General features: G+C 36.5%; 2 protein-coding genes across 6 annotated transcripts in view; both read right to left on the bottom strand.

Moving 5' to 3' along the window:
• Window positions 1-3,558: 3,558 nt before the first annotated feature.
• Window positions 3,559-13,455, bottom strand: LOC133656364 (proteinase-activated receptor 1-like). Its single transcript, XM_062057428.1, has 2 exons — window positions 13,280-13,455; window positions 3,559-6,143 (listed from the first exon to the last, which is right to left on the bottom strand). The coding sequence occupies exons 1-2, from the start codon at window positions 13,353-13,355 to the stop codon at window positions 4,942-4,944; spliced, it is 1,278 nt and encodes a 425-aa protein (XP_061913412.1). The 5' UTR covers window positions 13,356-13,455; the 3' UTR covers window positions 3,559-4,941.
• A 1,711-nt stretch (window positions 13,456-15,166) lies between these two features.
• The window catches only part of LOC133656365 (synaptic vesicle glycoprotein 2C-like), a 104,387-nt gene continuing 100,094 nt past the window's right edge, over window positions 15,167-19,459 (bottom strand). For 4 of the 5 annotated variants that reach the window (XM_062057431.1, XM_062057430.1, XM_062057429.1 and 1 more), the window contains one exon: window positions 15,167-15,576. In XM_062057431.1, coding sequence (XP_061913415.1) covers window positions 15,439-15,576 — 138 coding nt within the window. In that variant the 3' untranslated portion in view covers window positions 15,167-15,438. The remainder of the gene's footprint in view (window positions 15,577-19,459) is intronic. The other variant, XM_062057434.1, reaches the window with a different exon arrangement.

Below are 19,459 nucleotides of genomic sequence, written 5' to 3' on the forward strand. Positions count from 1 at the left end.
CTCAATTATTTAATTTTCTTTGTTGAAACATTGACTTTATTTTGCTCAGAAAAAAAAAATGTAAGCAAAGGGAATATTAAAAAATAGTTACATGTCATTACGTTATTTATAAATACGCTGGTAAATAATAATGATAATAATAATAATAATAATAATTATTGTGTGAATGCTCTTTCTTCTTCTCCAGATTTTGGAGCCCTACCTTCCACATGTGTCACCCGATACAAAGCGTTCCAACTTCAAAGTGTTCAGCCTATTTGGGAATCGCGGGCTTTCCCTTGACAAATTCCAAAAACTCTCCACATTTCCCAGAATTCCAGGTTTTCCGGGACATTTTTCCCATTCAAAAATGAAGTGGCCATTTTTCAAGCTTAAACCATTTCCAAATTTTTCAACCGATTCAAACTATTCCACCTTCAACATATTCCACTCGTCCTGAAAATTCAAACTATCATTTTTCCCAGTTCAAAAAAATTCCGGTAATTCCCTTATTTTTCCACCCCTTTTTCTGGTGACGACTCCTTCCACATTTTTCAACCCACTTCAACCGTTCCACCGTCAAAACATTCCTTTTAATCAGGAAGTTTTATCACAAAGTTGCTTTTTGAACTGGAAAAATTCCCCGTTTTCATTCCTGGAATTTCTTAATCTGGTTTTTCAATTAAAACTGTTACTTTTTCAACCTTTCTCGACCGATTTTAAAAATTGCAACACCAACCATTTCAACTCAATCAGAACATTCAAGTCTTTTAACATTTTCCCAAAAAATATATATTTATATATACATATATATATGTATATATATATACATAAATATATGTATGTATATATATATACACATATATATGTGTGTGTATATATATATATATGTGTGTATATATGTATGTATACATATATATATATATATATATATATATATATATATATATATATATATATATATATATATATATATATATATATATATATATATATATATATATATATATATATTTATATTTATATATATATACCTGGGGATAGGTTGATTGGCAACACTAAATGGTCCCTAGTGTGTGAATGTGAGTGTGAATGTTGTCTGTCTATCTGTGTTGGCCCTGCGATGAGGTGGCGACTTGTCCAGGGTGTACCCCGCCTTCCGCCCGAATGCAGCTGAGATAGGCTCCAGCACCCCTCGCGACCCCAAAAGGGACAAGCGGTAGAAAATGGATGTATGTATGTATAATACATATATATGTGTGTATATATATATATATATATATATATATATATATATATATATATATATATATATATATATATATATATATATATATATATGTGTGTATATATATATATATATATATATATATATATATATGTGTGTATATATATATATATATACTGTATATGTATACATACATATATATATATACAGTATATATGTATGTACATATATATATATATGTATATATATATATATATATATATATATATATATATATATATATATATATATATATATATATATATATATATATATATATATATATATATATATATATATAAGGGAATAAGCGGTAGAAAATGTATGTATATATCTATATATATAAAGTATCTGTATCAATATCGGCAGTTGGCCAAAATGCCCTGGTATTTACTTGGTATGGGATCGTCCGCCCCCGACAGCTGGCTTTCGCACTTTGGTGACGTCACATGAACCGTCTGTTTACATGCCTTCATTTTACTCCAGTGCCCCAACTACTTTCACTATCTGAATAATGAGCAGCAATAAATAATAATCATATTGGAATAAATGGTAACACCACATTGTAAGTAGTAGTCGTATGACGTAAGTGTCACACATACAGTATCAGTTGACGACATATTTACTGTGTTCTGTCGCCATCTAGTGGCTGACACAAGAACCTGTCCACATTGCACCACCGCCTCCGGCCCGCAGGGGGCGACAAAGGCGCGCTGCTCGCTCCCCTCTTTATCTCTCCGTGACGATAAGGGTGTTTACTCGCCGGGGTTAAGTGCTTTCAAAATGTTTATTGAACTCGCGTTGACCGAGTAAAGCAAAGTGCAAAGTCAGATTAGGAGTGTTAGTTTGACAAGTGCACACCACAACTTTTCTCTGACAATGTTGACGCTTTCATTTGCAGCTTAAATGGTCTCAGTGCAAAAATAAAATAAAATAAAAATTCTAAATAAATACATCCTTCATTGGTGTTTTTAGCTTGCTTCAATAATTTCACAGTTCTGAAAGAGTAATGACAATAACAACAGCAAAGCAAATCTGTTGATTATTGTTTCTTTTAAAAATGATCTAAACACGTTGTAAGTTATATGGCGTCAAAGCTGTGATTAATCACGATTCATCTGATTAAAAAAACAACACAATACACTAATATTTGGTCTAAAAATTCAAATTTTCTTCAGATTCCGAGGTTCCCGCTGATTGGCTCTTCGGAGGTGTGGTGACATGTGTCCTCTGAATTTAACCCATCCCCTTGTTCACCCCCTGGGAGGTGAGGGGAGCAGTGAGCAGCAGCGGTGGCCGCGCCCGGGAATCATTGTTTGTTGATTTAACCCCCAATTCCAACCCTTGATGCTGAGTCCCAAGCAGGGTCGCTTTTTTATAGTCTTTGGTATGACTCGGCCGGGGTTTGAACTCACGACCTACCCATCTCAGGGCGGACACTCTAACCACTAGGCCACTGTGAGTAAGACGAGTGACACGCTAGGTTTTTGGGCGCCATGTGATGGGAGGAGTGCTCCAAAAAATGGATTCATATCCAAATCGCGATTTTTTTTTATAAAACAAAGAAAATCGATTTTTTTTTTTTAAACGTTTTTTTGCAAATTTGTAAAAATGTTTTTAGATTAAAACACTAAACAACTATTATTGATATTATTATTGATACGGTTACTTTTATTGATTGCAGATTATGGTTTCTACATGCAGGGATTTTGATGGGAGGTTTGCTCAAAAAGTTGATTCACACCCAAATCTCGATTTAAAAAAAAAAATTACTGTTCTAAATCGATTCTTAGAAAGAAAGAAAAAATATATAAAAATCATTATTTGATCAGTTGCAGTATCAATAATCATTATTTGATCAGTTGCAGTATCAATAATCATTATTGGATCAGTTGCAGTATGAATAGTCATTGGAATATTTCCTGCTAATAAAAGTGATCAGCCGTTGCCATAGCAACAGGAAGCTTGATTCCTAACATAACATGGTGATGAACAGCACGTGGGCGGAGTCACACATCTCTCGCCAGCGGTCATGTGACGTGGAGGAGCCATCAGCGTGCTAGCTTCTACCTAAAAAAAATATATATTTTTTTTTTGCTAATTTCTATTTATTTATTTATTTTCCTAATAAAATACTAAACAACTATTATTGATACTGTTGCTTTTAATTGCAGAGTACGGTTTTTACACACAGGGATTTTGTCACTCCTTTGACGGTGCTCAAAAAGTTGATTCACACCCAAATCTCAATTTTCATTAATTACTATTCTGAATCGATTCTTAAAAACAAACACTTTTTAATTTAATTTAATTTTTTTGTGCAAAGTTTTTTTTTTTTACATTTTATTTTTCGTTTATAAAAAACTGAACAACTATTATTGATATTATTATTATCGGTACTGTTGCTTGTATTAATTACAGAGTATGGTTTTTATACAGGAATTCTGTCACTGTTTTGACGGTGCTCATTAAGTTGATTCACACCCAAAACTCGATTTTTATTAATTACTATTCTAAATCAATTAAAAAAACAAAAACAAAAAAAAAACCTTTTTTTTTTTTTTTTGCAAATGTATTTTTTAAATACATTTTTTGATTAAAACACTCAACAACTATTATTGATATTATTATTGATACTGTTGCTTGTATTAATTGCAGAGTATGGTTTCTACACACAGGGATTTTGTCAGTTTTGACGCCATATGATGAAAGGTGCTCAAAAAGTTGATTCACACCCAAATCTCGATTGCTATTAATTACTATTCGAATTTGATTCTAAGAAAAAAAACAAAAAACTTTTTTTTTTTGCAAATCTTTTTTTTTTTAATGTATTTTTCGATTAAAACGCTATTTTTTTAGGGGTATTTTTTGCCAATTGTATTTAATTTTTTTAAGAATAATTTTTTTAAATTAAAAACTTTAAACAATTATTAATACAATTATTGATACCGTTGCTTTCATACATTTTTGGTTTTCTTTTTTTTTTAGTGTAGTATTTTTTTCCATCTTAAACATTGTAAAGCTGGGATTAGGTTGGAGTTGCTCTGTTTTCTTTTATCAGATTGATGAACATTCTGGGATTTTTGTAAATAACATTTGAAAAATACACTTAAAAAAACAGCACATTCTCTGTCTGTAGCTATTATAGAGTTTATGTTATTAAGTAATATAGTTTTTATTTTATTAAGTAATATAAATTTATGTTACTAAGTGATATAGTTTTTATGTTATTAAGTAATATAGATTTATGTTGTTAAGTGATATAGATTTGTTATTAAGTGATATAGTTTTTATGTTATTAAGTGATATAGTTTTTATGTTATTAAGTGATATAGTTTTGTGTTATTGATGTTTTATAGTTTTTCTTATTACCGTCTTATTAATCATAACTGTAACATGAAAACTATTACAGACAAATAATGTTTGTAGGACACGTTTGGGGAGCTTTTGACAAGGTTGAGGGGTCTGATTATGAATAATAACACCTTAATACCCCAAAATATATCATAGTTATACCAAAATACTGATTGGGACGTTTCATGTGTCAGGTAAACCGTGACAAATGAATCCCCCTCCTGCTGTAAGACTTAGCGTGTCATATTTCTGTGGGCCTTGGTCTCGTTGGACGAGACCAAGACCTGGACTGGTCCTGGTTCCAGGTTAAATGTTCAAAAAGTCCATTTGGTTCTCAGAGGTCAGACCAGAAGCTTCTTGTACTGCCCGCCCAAAGAATCCTGCTTGGCGACAGACGTGTCGATCCTGGAGCCGGGCTTGAGGAAGGTTCTGGTGCTGGACCTGTAGGAGTCGGACGAGGAGCCGCTGAAGGTCTTGGCTGCCTTGCCGCACCTGAGCAGCCCGAGCAGTTCTCTCTGGCACTGAGAGGAGCCGAAGAAATAGAGCAGCGGGTCCAGCAGGCAGTTGAGGCTCCCCAAGCACAGGAAGACCAAGTAGGCGGCGTAGGAACCTTCCGGGGCGTCCTGGGCGCTCCTGTGGATGTGGACGTAGTGGAAGAGCAGGAGGCAGTTGGTGGGCGCGAAGCAGAGCAGGAACATGACCAGCACCGTCAGCGCCATCACCACGGCTCTGCTCCGCCGGCGCGAACTGGCGGGGACGCGGCGGGCGACGGCGCTCAGAGACCAGATGACGCGGGCGTAGGACCCCACGGTGACCAGCAGGGGGCCGAGGAAGAGGGCGCAGCACAGCGTGATGAAGTAGACCTTGTAGTGCCCCAGGAGCCGGTCCACGGGCTGGACGTCGTGGCAGGTGGTGACGCCCAGCTCCTCCAGGCGCACCGTCTGCCGCGACGCCACCAGCGGCGCCGAGGCGGCCAGGGACACCGTCCACATGGCGGCGCAGGCCGCCGTGGCGATGCGCGGCCTCCTCCACGCCAGGGAGTCGATGGGGTAGACCACGGCGAGGAGGCGGTCCACGCTGATGCAGGCGATGAGCAGCACCGAGCAGTACATGTTCCAGTAGAAGGCGGCGGTGACCACGCGGCACATGACCTCGCCGAACACCCAGTGGTTGCCGGCGAAGTGGTATGCAATCTTGAAGGGCAGCAGCGAGGCGAAGACCAGGTCGGCGCACGCCAGGTTCAGCATGTAGACGGCGGCCGGCTTCTTGGGGCGGATGCGGCGGATGAAGGCCAGCGCGGCGCAGACGTTGACGGGGATGCTCGCCAGGCAGACCAGCGCGTAGAAGGACGGGATGAGGAGCGTGGACACGCGGCCCGTCAGGAACTGCAGCGCCGACTCCGAGATGGCGGCGGTTGCGTTGCGCGCCCTCGCGGTGGGGTTGGCCGGGAAGTCCATGTCGTGGTCGTAGAGGTGGTCGAGCGGGAAGGGCTCGTCTGTGAAGGACGCGTCGAAGAGGGCGAAGGTTCTTCCTCGTGCGCTGCCTGCAAACACAACACATGTTGGATCAGACCTGCTTTTTAAAACATAATGATGCTGACTTTTGATTGACACTGTCACAGATGTTGCATCATCACGCAGCACGGGAGGATCCAAGTACAAAACCCTAACCCCAGTGAAGTTGTCACGTTGTGTAAATGGTAAATAAAAACAGAATACAATGATTTGTTAATCCTTTTCAACTTATATTCAATTGAATAGACTGCAAAGACAAGATATTTCATGTTCACACTGAGAAACTTCATTTGTTTTTGCAAATATTAGCTCATTTGGAATTTGATGCCTGCAACATGTTTCAAAAAAAGCTGGCACAAGTGGCAAAAAGGACTGAGAAAGTTGAGGAATGCTCATCAAACACTTATTTGGAACATCCCACAGGTGAACAGGCTAATTGGGAACAGGTGGGTGCCATGATTGGCTATAAAAGCAGCTGCCATGAAATGCTCAGTCGTTCACAAACAAGGATGGGGCGAGGGTCACCACTTTGTCAACAAATGCCTGAGCAAATTGTTTAAGAACAACATTTCTCAACCAGCTATTGCAAGGAATTTAGGGATTTCACCATCTACGCCCTGTAATATCATCAAAAGGTTCAGAGAATCTGGAGAAATCACTGCACGTAAGCCATGATATTACGGACCTTGGATCCCTCAGGCGGTACTGCATCAAAAAGCGACATCAGTGTGTAAAGGATATCACCACATGGGCTCAGGAACACTTCAGAAAACCACTGTCAGTAACTACAGTTGGTCGCTACATCTGTAAGTGCAAGTTAAAACTCTCCTATGCAAAGCCAAAGTCATTTATCAACAACACCCAGAAACGCCGCCAACTTCGCTGGGCCCGAGCTCCTCTAAGATGGACTGATGCAAAGTGGAAAAGTGTTCTGTGGTCTGACGAGTCCACATTTCAAATAGTTTTTGGAAACTGTGGACGTCGTGTCCTCCGGACCAAAGAGGAAAAGAACCATCCGGATTGTTATAGGCGCAAAGTGTAAAAGCCAGCATGTGTGATGGTATGGGGGTGTATTAGTGCCCAAGACATGGGTAACTTACACATCTGTGTAGGCACCATTAATGCTGAAAGGTACATACAGGTTTTGGAGCAACATATGTCGCCATCCAAGCAACGTTACCATGGACGCCCCTGCTTATTTCAGCAAGACAATGCCAAGCCACGTGTTACAACAGCGTGGCTTCATAGTAAAAGAGTGCGGGTACTAGACTGGCCTGCCTGTAGTCCAGACCTGTCTCCCATTGAAAATGTGTGGCGCATTATGAAGCCTAAAATAGCACAACGGAGACCCCCGGACTGTTGAACAACTTAAGCTGTACATCAAGCAAGAATGGGAAAGAATTCCCTGTCCCTGTGACAACTTTATTGCAATGTGTTGCTGCCATGAAATTCTAAGTTAAAGGCCTACTGAAACCCACTACTACCGACCACGCAGTCTGATAGTTTATATATCAATGATGAAATCTTAACATTATAACACATGCCAATACGGCCGGGTTAACTTATAAAGTGACATTTTAAATTTGCCGCTAAACTTCCGGTTCGAAACGCCTCTGAGGATGACGTATGCGCGTGACGTAGCCCGACGAACACGGGTATGCCTTCCACATTGAAGCCGATACGAAAAAGCTGTTTTCATTTCATAATTCCACAGTATTCTGGACATCTGTGTTCGTGAATCTGTTTCAATCATGTTCATTGCATTATGGAGAAGGAAGCCAAGCAAGCAAAGAAGAAAGTTGTCGGTGCGAAATGGACGTATTTTTCGAACGTAGTCAGCCACAACAGTACACAGCCGGCGCTTCTTTGTTTACATTCCCGAAAGATGCAGTCAAGATGGAAGAACTCGGATAACAGAGACTCTAACCAGGAGGACTTTTGATTTGGATACACAGACGCCTGTAGAGAACTGGGACAACACAGACTCTTACCAGGATTACTTTGATTTGGATGACAAAGACGCAGACGTGCTACTGTGAGTATGCAGCTTTGGCTTTTTTTTGCGTATGTACGTAACTTTTTTAAAATATATAAGCTTTATGAACCTTGGGTTAGGTGAACGGTCTTTTGGGCTGAGTGATTGTGTGTGTTGATCATGTGTTTGAATTGTATTGGCGTGTTCTATGGAGCTAGGAGCTAGCAGAGGAGCTAGGAGCTAGCATAACACGTACCGTACCGTAAGTGCGCGTCACGTACGTAACTTTTTAAAAATATATAAGCTTTATGAACCTTGGGTTAGGTGAACGGTCTTTTGGGCTGAGTGATTGTGTGTGTTGATCGGGTGTTTGAATTGTATTGGCGTGTTCTATGGAGCTAGGAGCTAGCAGAGGAGCTAGGAGCTAGCATAACAAACACGCAGGTGTTATTATGCAGGATTAATTTGTGGCATATTAAATATAAGCCTGGTTGTGTTGTGGCTAATAGAGTATATATATGTCTTGTGTTTATTTACTGTTGTAGTCATTCCCAGCTGAATATCAGGTACCGTGAGTATGCAGCCTTGGCTGCTAAACATTCGATAACTTGACCGTATGTGCGCGTCACGTACGTAACTTTTTAAAAATATATAAGCTTTATGAACCTTGGGTTAGGTAAACGGTCTTTTGGGCTGAGTGATTGTGTGTGTTGATCAGGTGTTTGAATTGTATTGGCGTGTTCTATGGAGCTAGGAGCTAGCAGAGGAGCTAGGAGCTAGCATAACAAACACGCAGGTGTTTTTATGCAGGATTAATTTGTGGCATATTAAATATAAGCCTGGTTGTGTTGTGGCTAATAGAGTATATATATGTCTTGTGTTTATTTACTGTTGTAGTCATTCCCAGCTGAATATCAGGTCACCCCCGGCTCTCACAGCATCTTCCCTATCTGAATAGCTTCAACTCCCCACTAGTCCTTCACTTGCACTTTACTCATCCACAAATCTTTCATCCTCGCTCAAATTAATGGGGAAATTGTCGCTTTCTCGGTCCGAATCTCTCTCACTTCATGCGGCCATCATTGTAAACAATAGGGAACTTTGCGTATATGTTCAACTGACTACGTCACGCTACTTCCGGTAGGTGCAAGCCTTTTTTTTATCAGATACCAAAAGTTGCAATCTTTATCGTCGTTGTTCTATACTAAATCCTTTCAGCAAAAATATGGCAATATCGCGAAATGATCAAGTATGACACATAGAATAGATCTGCTATCCCCGTTTAAATAAAAAAAATTCATTTCAGTAGGCCTTTAATTATTATTTGCAACAACAACAAAAATGAAGTTTCTTAGTTCCAACATTAAATTATTCAATTGAATATAAGTTGGAAGGCAAATCATTGTATTCTGTTTTTATTTACCATTTACACAACGTGACAACTTCACTGCTTTTATATATATATATATATATATATATATATATATATATATATATATATATATATATATATATATATATATATATATATATATATATATATATATATATATATATATATATATATATATATATATATATATGCCAGTCAGAAAAGCAGTGAGTGTCCAATTAGACTGAGCAGAGGGAACTTGAGATATCTCTTAGACTTTTGGACAAAAAGTGATGTCTTTAAAAGGGAGTACAGAGTGGAATACTTCACTGTAAGTCTCTCTGTCAGGGAATGTTCCAGCTTTGCAAGTTTCAAAAGTATGTACTATGCTTACATAGTACAAGTTGTGTACTTATAGTTAGTGCAGTATTTCCTACATAGATACATGTGTGTATGCTTTTAGCTGTAAACACATCTGTTAATTCCAACATGTACTTTGTGTCTTTACTATGGAGGCTTCTTTTGGACACTGAATTGATGGAAGAATGTTTGGTACATAAAGTATGCTGGCAGTTTGATTGAATACAAATGTGTTTATTGTTAAAAATAAAAATCAGTGCAAAAATATTTGATGCTTCAAAACTCAGAACTCACTTCCGGTAAACTAAGACTGACTCAGTCGATCCTGTCTCAGAACCAGCCAATGAGGTGTGGAGTCTGCAGTCATGTGACCCGTGTCAAACTTCCTGAGTTTTGAAGCAACAAATATTACTCCACTGAATTTTTTATGTCATTATGGTGGTACTTGATGAATACTTAGGTCTACTACACTACTGTATTTTAATGTTGTCATTATGGTGGTACTTGATGAATACTTAGGTCTACTACACTACTGTATTTTATTTTGTCATTATGGTGGTACTTAATGAATACTTAGGTCTACTACACTACTGTATTTTAATGTTGTCATTATGGTGGTACTTAATGAATACTTAGGTCTACTACGCTACTGTATTTTAATGTTGTCATTATGGTGGTACTTAATGAATACTTAGGTCTACTACACTACTGTATTTAATGTTGTCATTATGGTGGTACTTGATGAATACTTAGGTCTACTACGCTACTGTATTTTAATGTTGTCATTATGGTGGTACTTGATGAATACTTAGGTCTACTACACTACTGTATTTAATGTTGTCATTATGGTGGTACTTAATGAATACTTAGGTCTACTACGCTACTGTATTTTAATGTTGTCATTATGGTGGTACTTGATGAATACTTAGGTCTACTACACTACTGTATTTAATGTTGTCATTATGGTGGTACTTAATGAATACTTAGGTCTACTACACTACTGTATTTTAATGTTGTCATTATGGTGGTACTTAATGAATACTTAGGTCTACTACACTACTGTATTTAATGTTGTCATTATGGTGGTACTTAATGAATACTTAGGTCTACTACACTACTGTATTTTAATGTTGTCATTATGGTGGTACTTGATGAATACTTAGGTCTACTACACTACTGTATTTTATTTTGTCATTATGGTGGTACTTAATGAATACTTAGGTCTACTACACTACTGTATTTTAATGTTGTCATTATGGTGGTACTTGATGAATACTTAGGTCTACTACACTACTGTATTTTATTTTGTCATTATGGTGGTACTTAATGAATACTTAGGTCTACTACACTACTGTATTTTAATGTTGTCATTATGGTGGTACTTAATGAATACTTAGGTCTACTACGCTACTGTATTTTAATGTTGTCATTATGGTGGTACTTAATGAATACTTAGGTCTACTACACTACTGTATTTAATGTTGTCATTATGGTGGTACTTGATGAATACTTAGGTCTACTACGCTACTGTATTTTAATGTTGTCATTATGGTGGTACTTGATGAATACTTAGGTCTACTACACTACTGTATTTAATGTTGTCATTATGTTGGTACTTGATGAATACTTAGGTCTACTACACTACTGTATTTTAATGTTGTCATTATGGTGGTACTTAATGAATACTTAGGTCTACTACGCTACTGTATTTTAATGTTGTCATTATGGTGGTACTTGATGAATACTTAGGTCTACTACACTACTGTATTTTAATGTTGTCATTATGGTGGTACTTGATGAATACTTAGGTCTACTACACTACTGTATTTTATTTTGTCATTATGGTGGTACTTAATGAATACTTAGGTCTACTACGCTACTGTATTTTAATGTTGTCATTATGGTGGTACTTAATGAATACTTAGGTCTACTACACTACTGTATTTTATTTTGTCATTATGGTGGTACTTAATGAATACTTAGGTCTACTACGCTACTGTATTTTAATGTTGTCATTATGGTGGTACTTAATGAATACTTAGGTCTACTACGCTACTGTATTTTAATGTTGTCATTATGGTGGTACTTGATGAATACTTAGGTCTACTACACTACTGTATTTTAATGTTGTCATTATGGTGGTACTTGATGAATACTTAGGTCTACTACGCTACTGTATTTTAATGTTGTCATTATGGTGGTACTTGATGAATACTTAGGTCTACTACACTACTGTATTTTATTTCGTCATTATGGTGGTACTTAATGAATACTTAGGTCTACTACACTACTGTATTTTAATGTTGTCATTATGGTGGTACTTAATGAATACTTTGGTCTACTACACTACTGTATTTTAATGTTGTCATTATGGTGGTACTTAATGAATACTTAGGTCTACTACGCTACTGTATTTTCATGTTGTCATTATGGTGGTACTTAATGAATACTTAGGTCTACTACACTACTGTATTTTAATGTTGTCATTATGGTGGTACTTGATGAATACTTAGGTCTACTACACTACTGTATTTAATGTTGTCATTATGGTGGTACTTGATGAATACTTAGGTCTACTACGCTACTGTATTTTAATGTTGTCATTATGGTGGTACTTGATGAATACTTAGGTCTACTACACTACTGTATTTTAATGTTGTCATTATGGTGGTACTTGATGAATACTTAGGTCTACTACACTACTGTATTTAATGTTGTCATTATGGTGGTACTTGATGAATACTTAGGTCTACTACACTACCTTATTTTAATGTTGTCATTATGGTGGTACTTGATGAATACTTAGGTCTACTACACTACTGTATTTTAATGTTGTCATTATGGTGGTACTTGATCAATCAATCAATCAATGTTTTGAATACTTAGGTCTACTACACTACTGTATTTTAATGTTGTCATTATGGTGGTACTTGATGAATACTTAGGTCTACTACACTACTGTATTTTAATGTTGTCATTATGGTGGTACTTGATGAATACTTAGGTCTACTACACTACTGTATTTTAATGTTGTCATTATGGTGGTACTTGATGAATACTTAGGTCTACTACACTACTGTATTTTAATGTTGTCATTATGGTGGTACTTGATGAATACTTAGGTCTACTACACTACTGTATTTAATGTTGTCATTATGGTGGTACTTGATGAATACTTAGGTCTACTACACTACTGTATTTTAATGTTGTCATTATGGTGGTACTTGATGAATACTTAGGTCTACTACACTACTGTATTTTAATGTTGTCATTATGGTGGTACTTAATGAATACTTAGGTCTACTACACTACTGTATTTTAATGTTGTCATTATGGTGGTACTTGATGAATACTCAGGTCTACTACACTACTGTATCTTAATGTTGTCATTAAAGTGTTTTCTGAGGTGATACTTGAGTGTACTATGAATGGGTGAAATGAAGGTAAAGGTGACTCACTGTTCCCTCCAGCAGCCGAGGCAGCACACAACAGAAGCAGAAGGTTCTGGAAAGATCTTGAGAAGTCAGTAGACATCCTGCGGCTGGAAGAAAGGAGCCTGGACAAAGTGTGGCTGAGCGGCACGTAGCGGACCCGACTGTGTTCTGCCGCCGCCGCTTCTTCCCCGGGATGTCCTGCAGGGTCCCGCCCCCCCCCCATCCCCCTACTCAAAATGGGGCCCAATCAGGGTCGGACTCAACATTCTTTTGGGATGACGTCACCTTTCCTGTCATATTCACTGCAAGATCCCGTCCAGTGAGACTTTGATTCAACCTGAAAAAGATCCAAAACAACATTCAGAGCGATGGCGACGTAAATAAATAATATTATTATAATAACTGCTGCTCTACTCACTCTTTTTCAGCAGATTGAAAATGTTCTATCAACACTACATCAGTATTGTAGTCAACACAGTATTTCCACACTATATAAAGTTGACTGTATGAGTAATATTTCATGTCTAGAGGGCTCTCATAATAAATACAAACATCATTAACAGTTTTTTTATGCTCCAGTTATGGAAATATTTGATTTGTAATGAATAATTCCTCTTTGGTGGAAATGAATGTACCATGGTCAAGCCCAGAACCGATCATTATGTACACATTTAGATATAATCACCTCAATGTATTATAATAATAGTTTTGAGGTATTTCATTTAAGTGTCAGGGAAAAAAATATTTAAAAAAAAAAAATAATTAAACAAAAAGAGTTGTTACATGTTTTATTTGTATCGTAATTGTAATTTATATGACATGAGTATATTATATAATATGATACAGTATAATATCCAATACAATTCAGAGTAATAGGATGCTAAAAAAAACACTTTTTTTTTTACATGAGAATCAATTTATTCTGATTCTAAATTGATTCATGTTTGGGTTTTTTGTCAAACAATTTTGTCATCATACTTATGTAACCTAGAACCAGTTTTGAGAAAGGTTTTATTCTAATTCCAGATGCCAAATAATATGTGAAAACGGTTTAAATCGAGAATCAATTTCTGAATTGAATCATATCGTATTATTTAGAATTTTATACATACATATAATTTCAAAAATATATAAATATGTATAGATTAGAATATTATTATTATATTATTAATTTAGATTATGTATATATGTATCATAACATTATACAAATATAATTATACATTATTTAGAATTTTATACATACATACAATTAAAAAAAATAAAAAAATATATAGATTAGATTATTATTATATTATTAATTTAGATTATGTATGTATGTATCATATTATACAAATATAATTATAAATTATTTAGAATTGTATATGTACATACAATTAATAAATATATAGATTAGATTATAAATATACTATCATAACATTTTAAAAATATATTATACATATATACAGGTATATGTATCATAACATTATACAATTATAATTATAAATTATTTAGAATTTTATACATACATACAATTATAAATATAGATTAGATTATATAGTATCATAACATTATAAAAATATATTATATATATATATATGTATCATAACATTATACAAATATAATTATAAATTATTTAGAAATGTATACATACATACAATTATAAATATATAGATTACATTATAAATATAGTGTTATAACATTATAAAAATATATATATATTTTAACATATATAGATTATAAGTATAGTATAACATTATAAATATATATATATTTTCTAACATATATATTTAAATATATATCATTAAATATTTAATAATATATTATATATAAAATATATACATATTTAATTATATATCAATTATATAAATATATAATTTAAAATATTTACAAATCTGAAAGAACAAAAATAGGAGACAATTTGGAGTTCCAGTACACCATTTTTATATGAATGTGTATTTATTCATTTAAATTGGTATTTTTTTTAAATTTTTTTATAACAATATGTAGTTTTAGAAGTATTTAGCGAACATTTTATTAATTTATATTTAAAATAATTTATATACATATAAATATATTTTATTTGAAATCATTTACAGTAAAATACTAGTGTTCACTCTTGAGTTTTTTTCTTAATTGTTTTCAATGATATTTGGGTCTAGGTGTATTTACCGCCATCTCGTACAACAACAGCACTTAAAAAGCACTTAAATGTGATAATGATGTGAAAACGGGCAAAAAGAGCCTATCTGTGGTGTGATGGCTCCAAAGTGTCCACATGTGAGAGCACTTTTCTTCTTTCCAACGTATCGCCACAGGGGAAGCACGCGTCCAGGAGAGTCCTCCTAAAACAACATGGTTGAGGACATTTGAGGACAGAATCTGTGGGAGTTTGAAGAATTTCATTGCTACTTTTAACATTTGTCTTATCCAATCACAGCTCAGCGGCAGAGCAACAGGAAGAGGCCTGCGTACTGAAACATGTTTACATAACTAGGAACAACGTAAACAATGCAACATGTTTACATAACTAGGAACAACGTAAACAATGCAACATGTTTACATAACTAGGAACAACGTAAACAATGCAACATGTTTACATAACTAGGAACAACGTAAACAATGCAACATGTTTACATAACTAGGAACAACGTAAACAATGCAACATGTTTACATAACTAGGAACAACGTAAACAATGCAACATGTTTACATAACTAGGAACAACGTAAACAATGCAACATGTTTACATAACTAGGAACAACGTAAACAATGCAACATGTTTACATAACTAGGAACAACGTAAACAATGCAACATGTTTACATAACTAGGAACAACGTAAACAATGCAACATGTTTACATAACTAGGAACAACGTAAACAATGCAACATGTTTACATAACTAGGAACAACGTAAACAATGCAACATGTCCTCCTGGACTGACTGGACAGAAGTGTTGGGACACATTTTGTCTCACATGTTGGTCTTCTGGGACGTCATCAGCAAATGTCCCCAAGGAAGACACCCAATGGTCCAAAAACTCTGTTTTATAATTATGTTAGTGTAAACATGCTACAAACCCCAAAAGCAGTGAAGTTGTCACGTTGTTTAAATGGTAAATAAAAACAGAATACAATGATTTGCAAATCCTTTTCAACTTATATTCAATTGAATAGACTGCAAAGACAAGATATTTCATGTTCACACTGAGAAACTTCTTTTTTTTGTGTAAATAATCATTAATTTAGAATTTCATGGCTGCAACACGTGCCAAAGTAGTTGGGAAAGGGCATTTTTACCACTGTGTTACATGGCCTTTCCTTTTAACAACACTAAGTAAACGTTTGGGAACTGAGGAGACACATTTTTGAAGTGGAATTCTTTCCCATTCTTGCTTGATGTACAGCTTAAGTTGTTCAACAGTCCGGGGGTCTCCTTTGTGGTATTTTAGGCTTCATAATGCGCCACACATTTTCAATGGGAGACAGGTCTGGACTACAGGCAGGCCAGTCTAGTACCCGCATTCTTTTACCACGAAGCCACGCTGTTGTAACACATGGCTTGGCATTGTCTTGCTGAAATAAGCAGGGGCGTCCATGGTGACGTTGCTTGGATGGCAACATATGTTGCTCCAAAACCTGTATGTACCTTTCAGCATTAATGGTGCCTTCACAGATGTGTAAGTTACCCATGTCTTGGGCACTACTACACCCCCATACCATCACACATACTGGCTTTTACACTTTGCGCCTAGAACAATCCGGATGGTTCTTTTCCTCTTTGGTCCAGAGGACACGATGTCCAGAGTTTCCAAAAACAATTTGAAATGGGTACTCGTCAGACCACAGAACACTTTTCCACTTTGCATCAGTCCATCTTAGATGAGCTCGGGCCCAGCTAAGCCGGCGGCGTTTCTGGGTGTTGTTGATAAATGGCTTTGGCTTTGCATAGTAGAGTTTTAACTTGCACTTACAGATGTAGCGACCAACTGTAGTTACTGACAGCGGTTTTCTGAAGTGTTCCTGAGCCCATGTGGTGATATCCATTACACACTGACGTCGCTTTTTGATGAAACACAGCCTGAGGGATCGAAAGTCACGGACATTGCCGCTTACGTGCAGTGATTTCTCCAGATTCTTTGAACATTTTGACGATATTATGGACCGTAGATGGTGAAATCCCTAAATTCCTTGCAATAGCTGGTTGAGAAATGGTGTTTTTAAAACCGTTCGACAATTTGCTCACGCATTTGTTGACAAAGTGGTGACCCTCGCCCCATCCTTGTTTGTGAATGACTGAGCGGGTTGCTGTCCCCCGCCCTAACCCCTCTGTATTGGGAAAGTTGGAGCCCCAAGGTGAAAAAGTTGAAGAACCCTGATCTATATTTGGGGTGTCCAAATTTATTTTCCACAGAAAAAACAAAAAAATGCAATTAGCGACTTTTCTACATTAAAAATGCTAAAAACAATTCAATGTTTATCAGTATCCTAAAATAAATCTTAGCTTTTGTGTTATAGATGACAAAGCAAATATTTGTAAGTATCTAATAAACCGTATTTCATTAATAATACAATCATTTCATTTTCAGAACATGTCGAGGGATAATAAAAGAAACATAAAGGCCCCCGGGCCGCACTTTGGACAAAAAACAACAGAGTTCTTAGTATATGTCAATACTGAATAGACTGGTATCTACAAAACCCAAAACCTGTGAAGTTGTCACGTTGTGTAAATGGTAAATAAAAACAGAATACAATGATTTGCAAATCCTTTTCAACTTATATTCAATTGAATAGACTGCAAAGACAAGATTTTTGGAACATCCCACAGGTGAACAGGCTAATTGGGAACATGTGGGTGCCATGATTGGGTATAAAAGCAGCTTCCATGAAATGCTCAGTCATTCACAAACAAGGACGGGGCGAGGGTCACCACTTTGTCAACAAATGCCTGAGCAAATTGTTTAAGAACAACATTTCTCAACCAGCTATTGCAAGGAATTTAGGGATTTCACCATCTACGGTCCGTAATATCATCAAAAGGTTCAGAGAATCTGGAGAAATCACTGCACGTAAGCCATGATATTACGGACCTTGGATCCCTCAGGCGGTACTGCATCAAAAAGCGACATCGGTGTGTAAAGGATATCACCACATGGGCTCAGGAACACTTCAGAAAACCACTGTCAGTAACTACAGTTGGTCGCTACATCTGTAAGTGCAAGTTAAAACTCTACTATGCAAAGCAAAAGCCATTTATCAACAACACCCAGAAACGCCGCCGGCTTCGCTGGGCCCGAGCTCTTCTAAAATGGACTGATGCAAAGTGGAAAAGTGTTCTGTGGTCTGACGAGTCCACATTTCAAATTGTTTTTAGAAACTGTGGACGTCGTGTCCTCCGGACCAAAGAGGAAAAGAACCATCCGGATTGTTCTAGGCGCAAAGTGTAAAAGCCAGCATGTGTGATGGTATGGGGGTGTATTAGTGCCCAAGACATGGGTAACTTACACATCTGTGAAGTCACCATTAATGCTGAAAGGTACATACAGGTTTTGGAGCAACATATGTTGCCATCCAAGCAACGTTATCATGGACGCCCCTGCTTATTTCAGCAAGACGATGCCAAGCCACGTGTTAGTAGTAAAAGAGTGCGGGTACTAGACTGGCCTGCCTGTAGTCCAGACCTGTCTCCCATTGAAAATGTGTGGCGCATTATGAAGCCTAAAATACCACAACGGAGACCCCCGGACTGTTGAACAACTTAAGCTGTACATCAAGCAATAATGGGAAAGAATTCCACCTGAAAAGCTTCAAAAATGTGTCTCCTCAGTTCCCAAACGTTTACTGAGTGTTGTTAAAAGGAAAGGCCATGTAACACAGTGGTAAAAATGCCCCTGTGACAACTTTTTTGCAATGTGTTGCTGCCATTAAATTCTAAGTTCATGATTATTTGCCCAAAAAAATGAAGTTTCTCAGTTCAAACGTTAAGTATCTTGTCTTTGCAGTCTATTCAATTGAATATAAGTTGAAAAGGATTAACAAATCATTGTATTCGGTTTTTATTACTGGTTTTGAGGTTTTGTAGAACGCTTGGTAATTTTCCCTTTAAATGTTTTTTTTTTGTGATGTTTAGATAAGACCGTTTCCTGTTGTTGGTTTACAAGACAAGAGTTCTAGACTGTTGCTATTTCGGGTTTCTGACTGTCAATACAAACATTTCTCTCGTCCGA

This window comes from Entelurus aequoreus, linkage group LG08 (assembly GCF_033978785.1).
Source record: "Entelurus aequoreus isolate RoL-2023_Sb linkage group LG08, RoL_Eaeq_v1.1, whole genome shotgun sequence".
Classification (NCBI taxonomy): Eukaryota; Metazoa; Chordata; class Actinopteri; order Syngnathiformes; family Syngnathidae; genus Entelurus; species Entelurus aequoreus.

Coding starts and splice junctions, on each gene's coding strand:
- LOC133656364 (XM_062057428.1), bottom strand. CDS start 13,355: ATGTCTACTGACTTCTCAAGATCTTTCCAGAACCTTCTGCTTCTGTTG. Junction 6,144..13,279: donor CTCGGCTGCTGGAGGGAACA/GTGAGTCACCTT, acceptor TTGTGTTTGCAG/GCAGCGCACGAGGAAGAACC.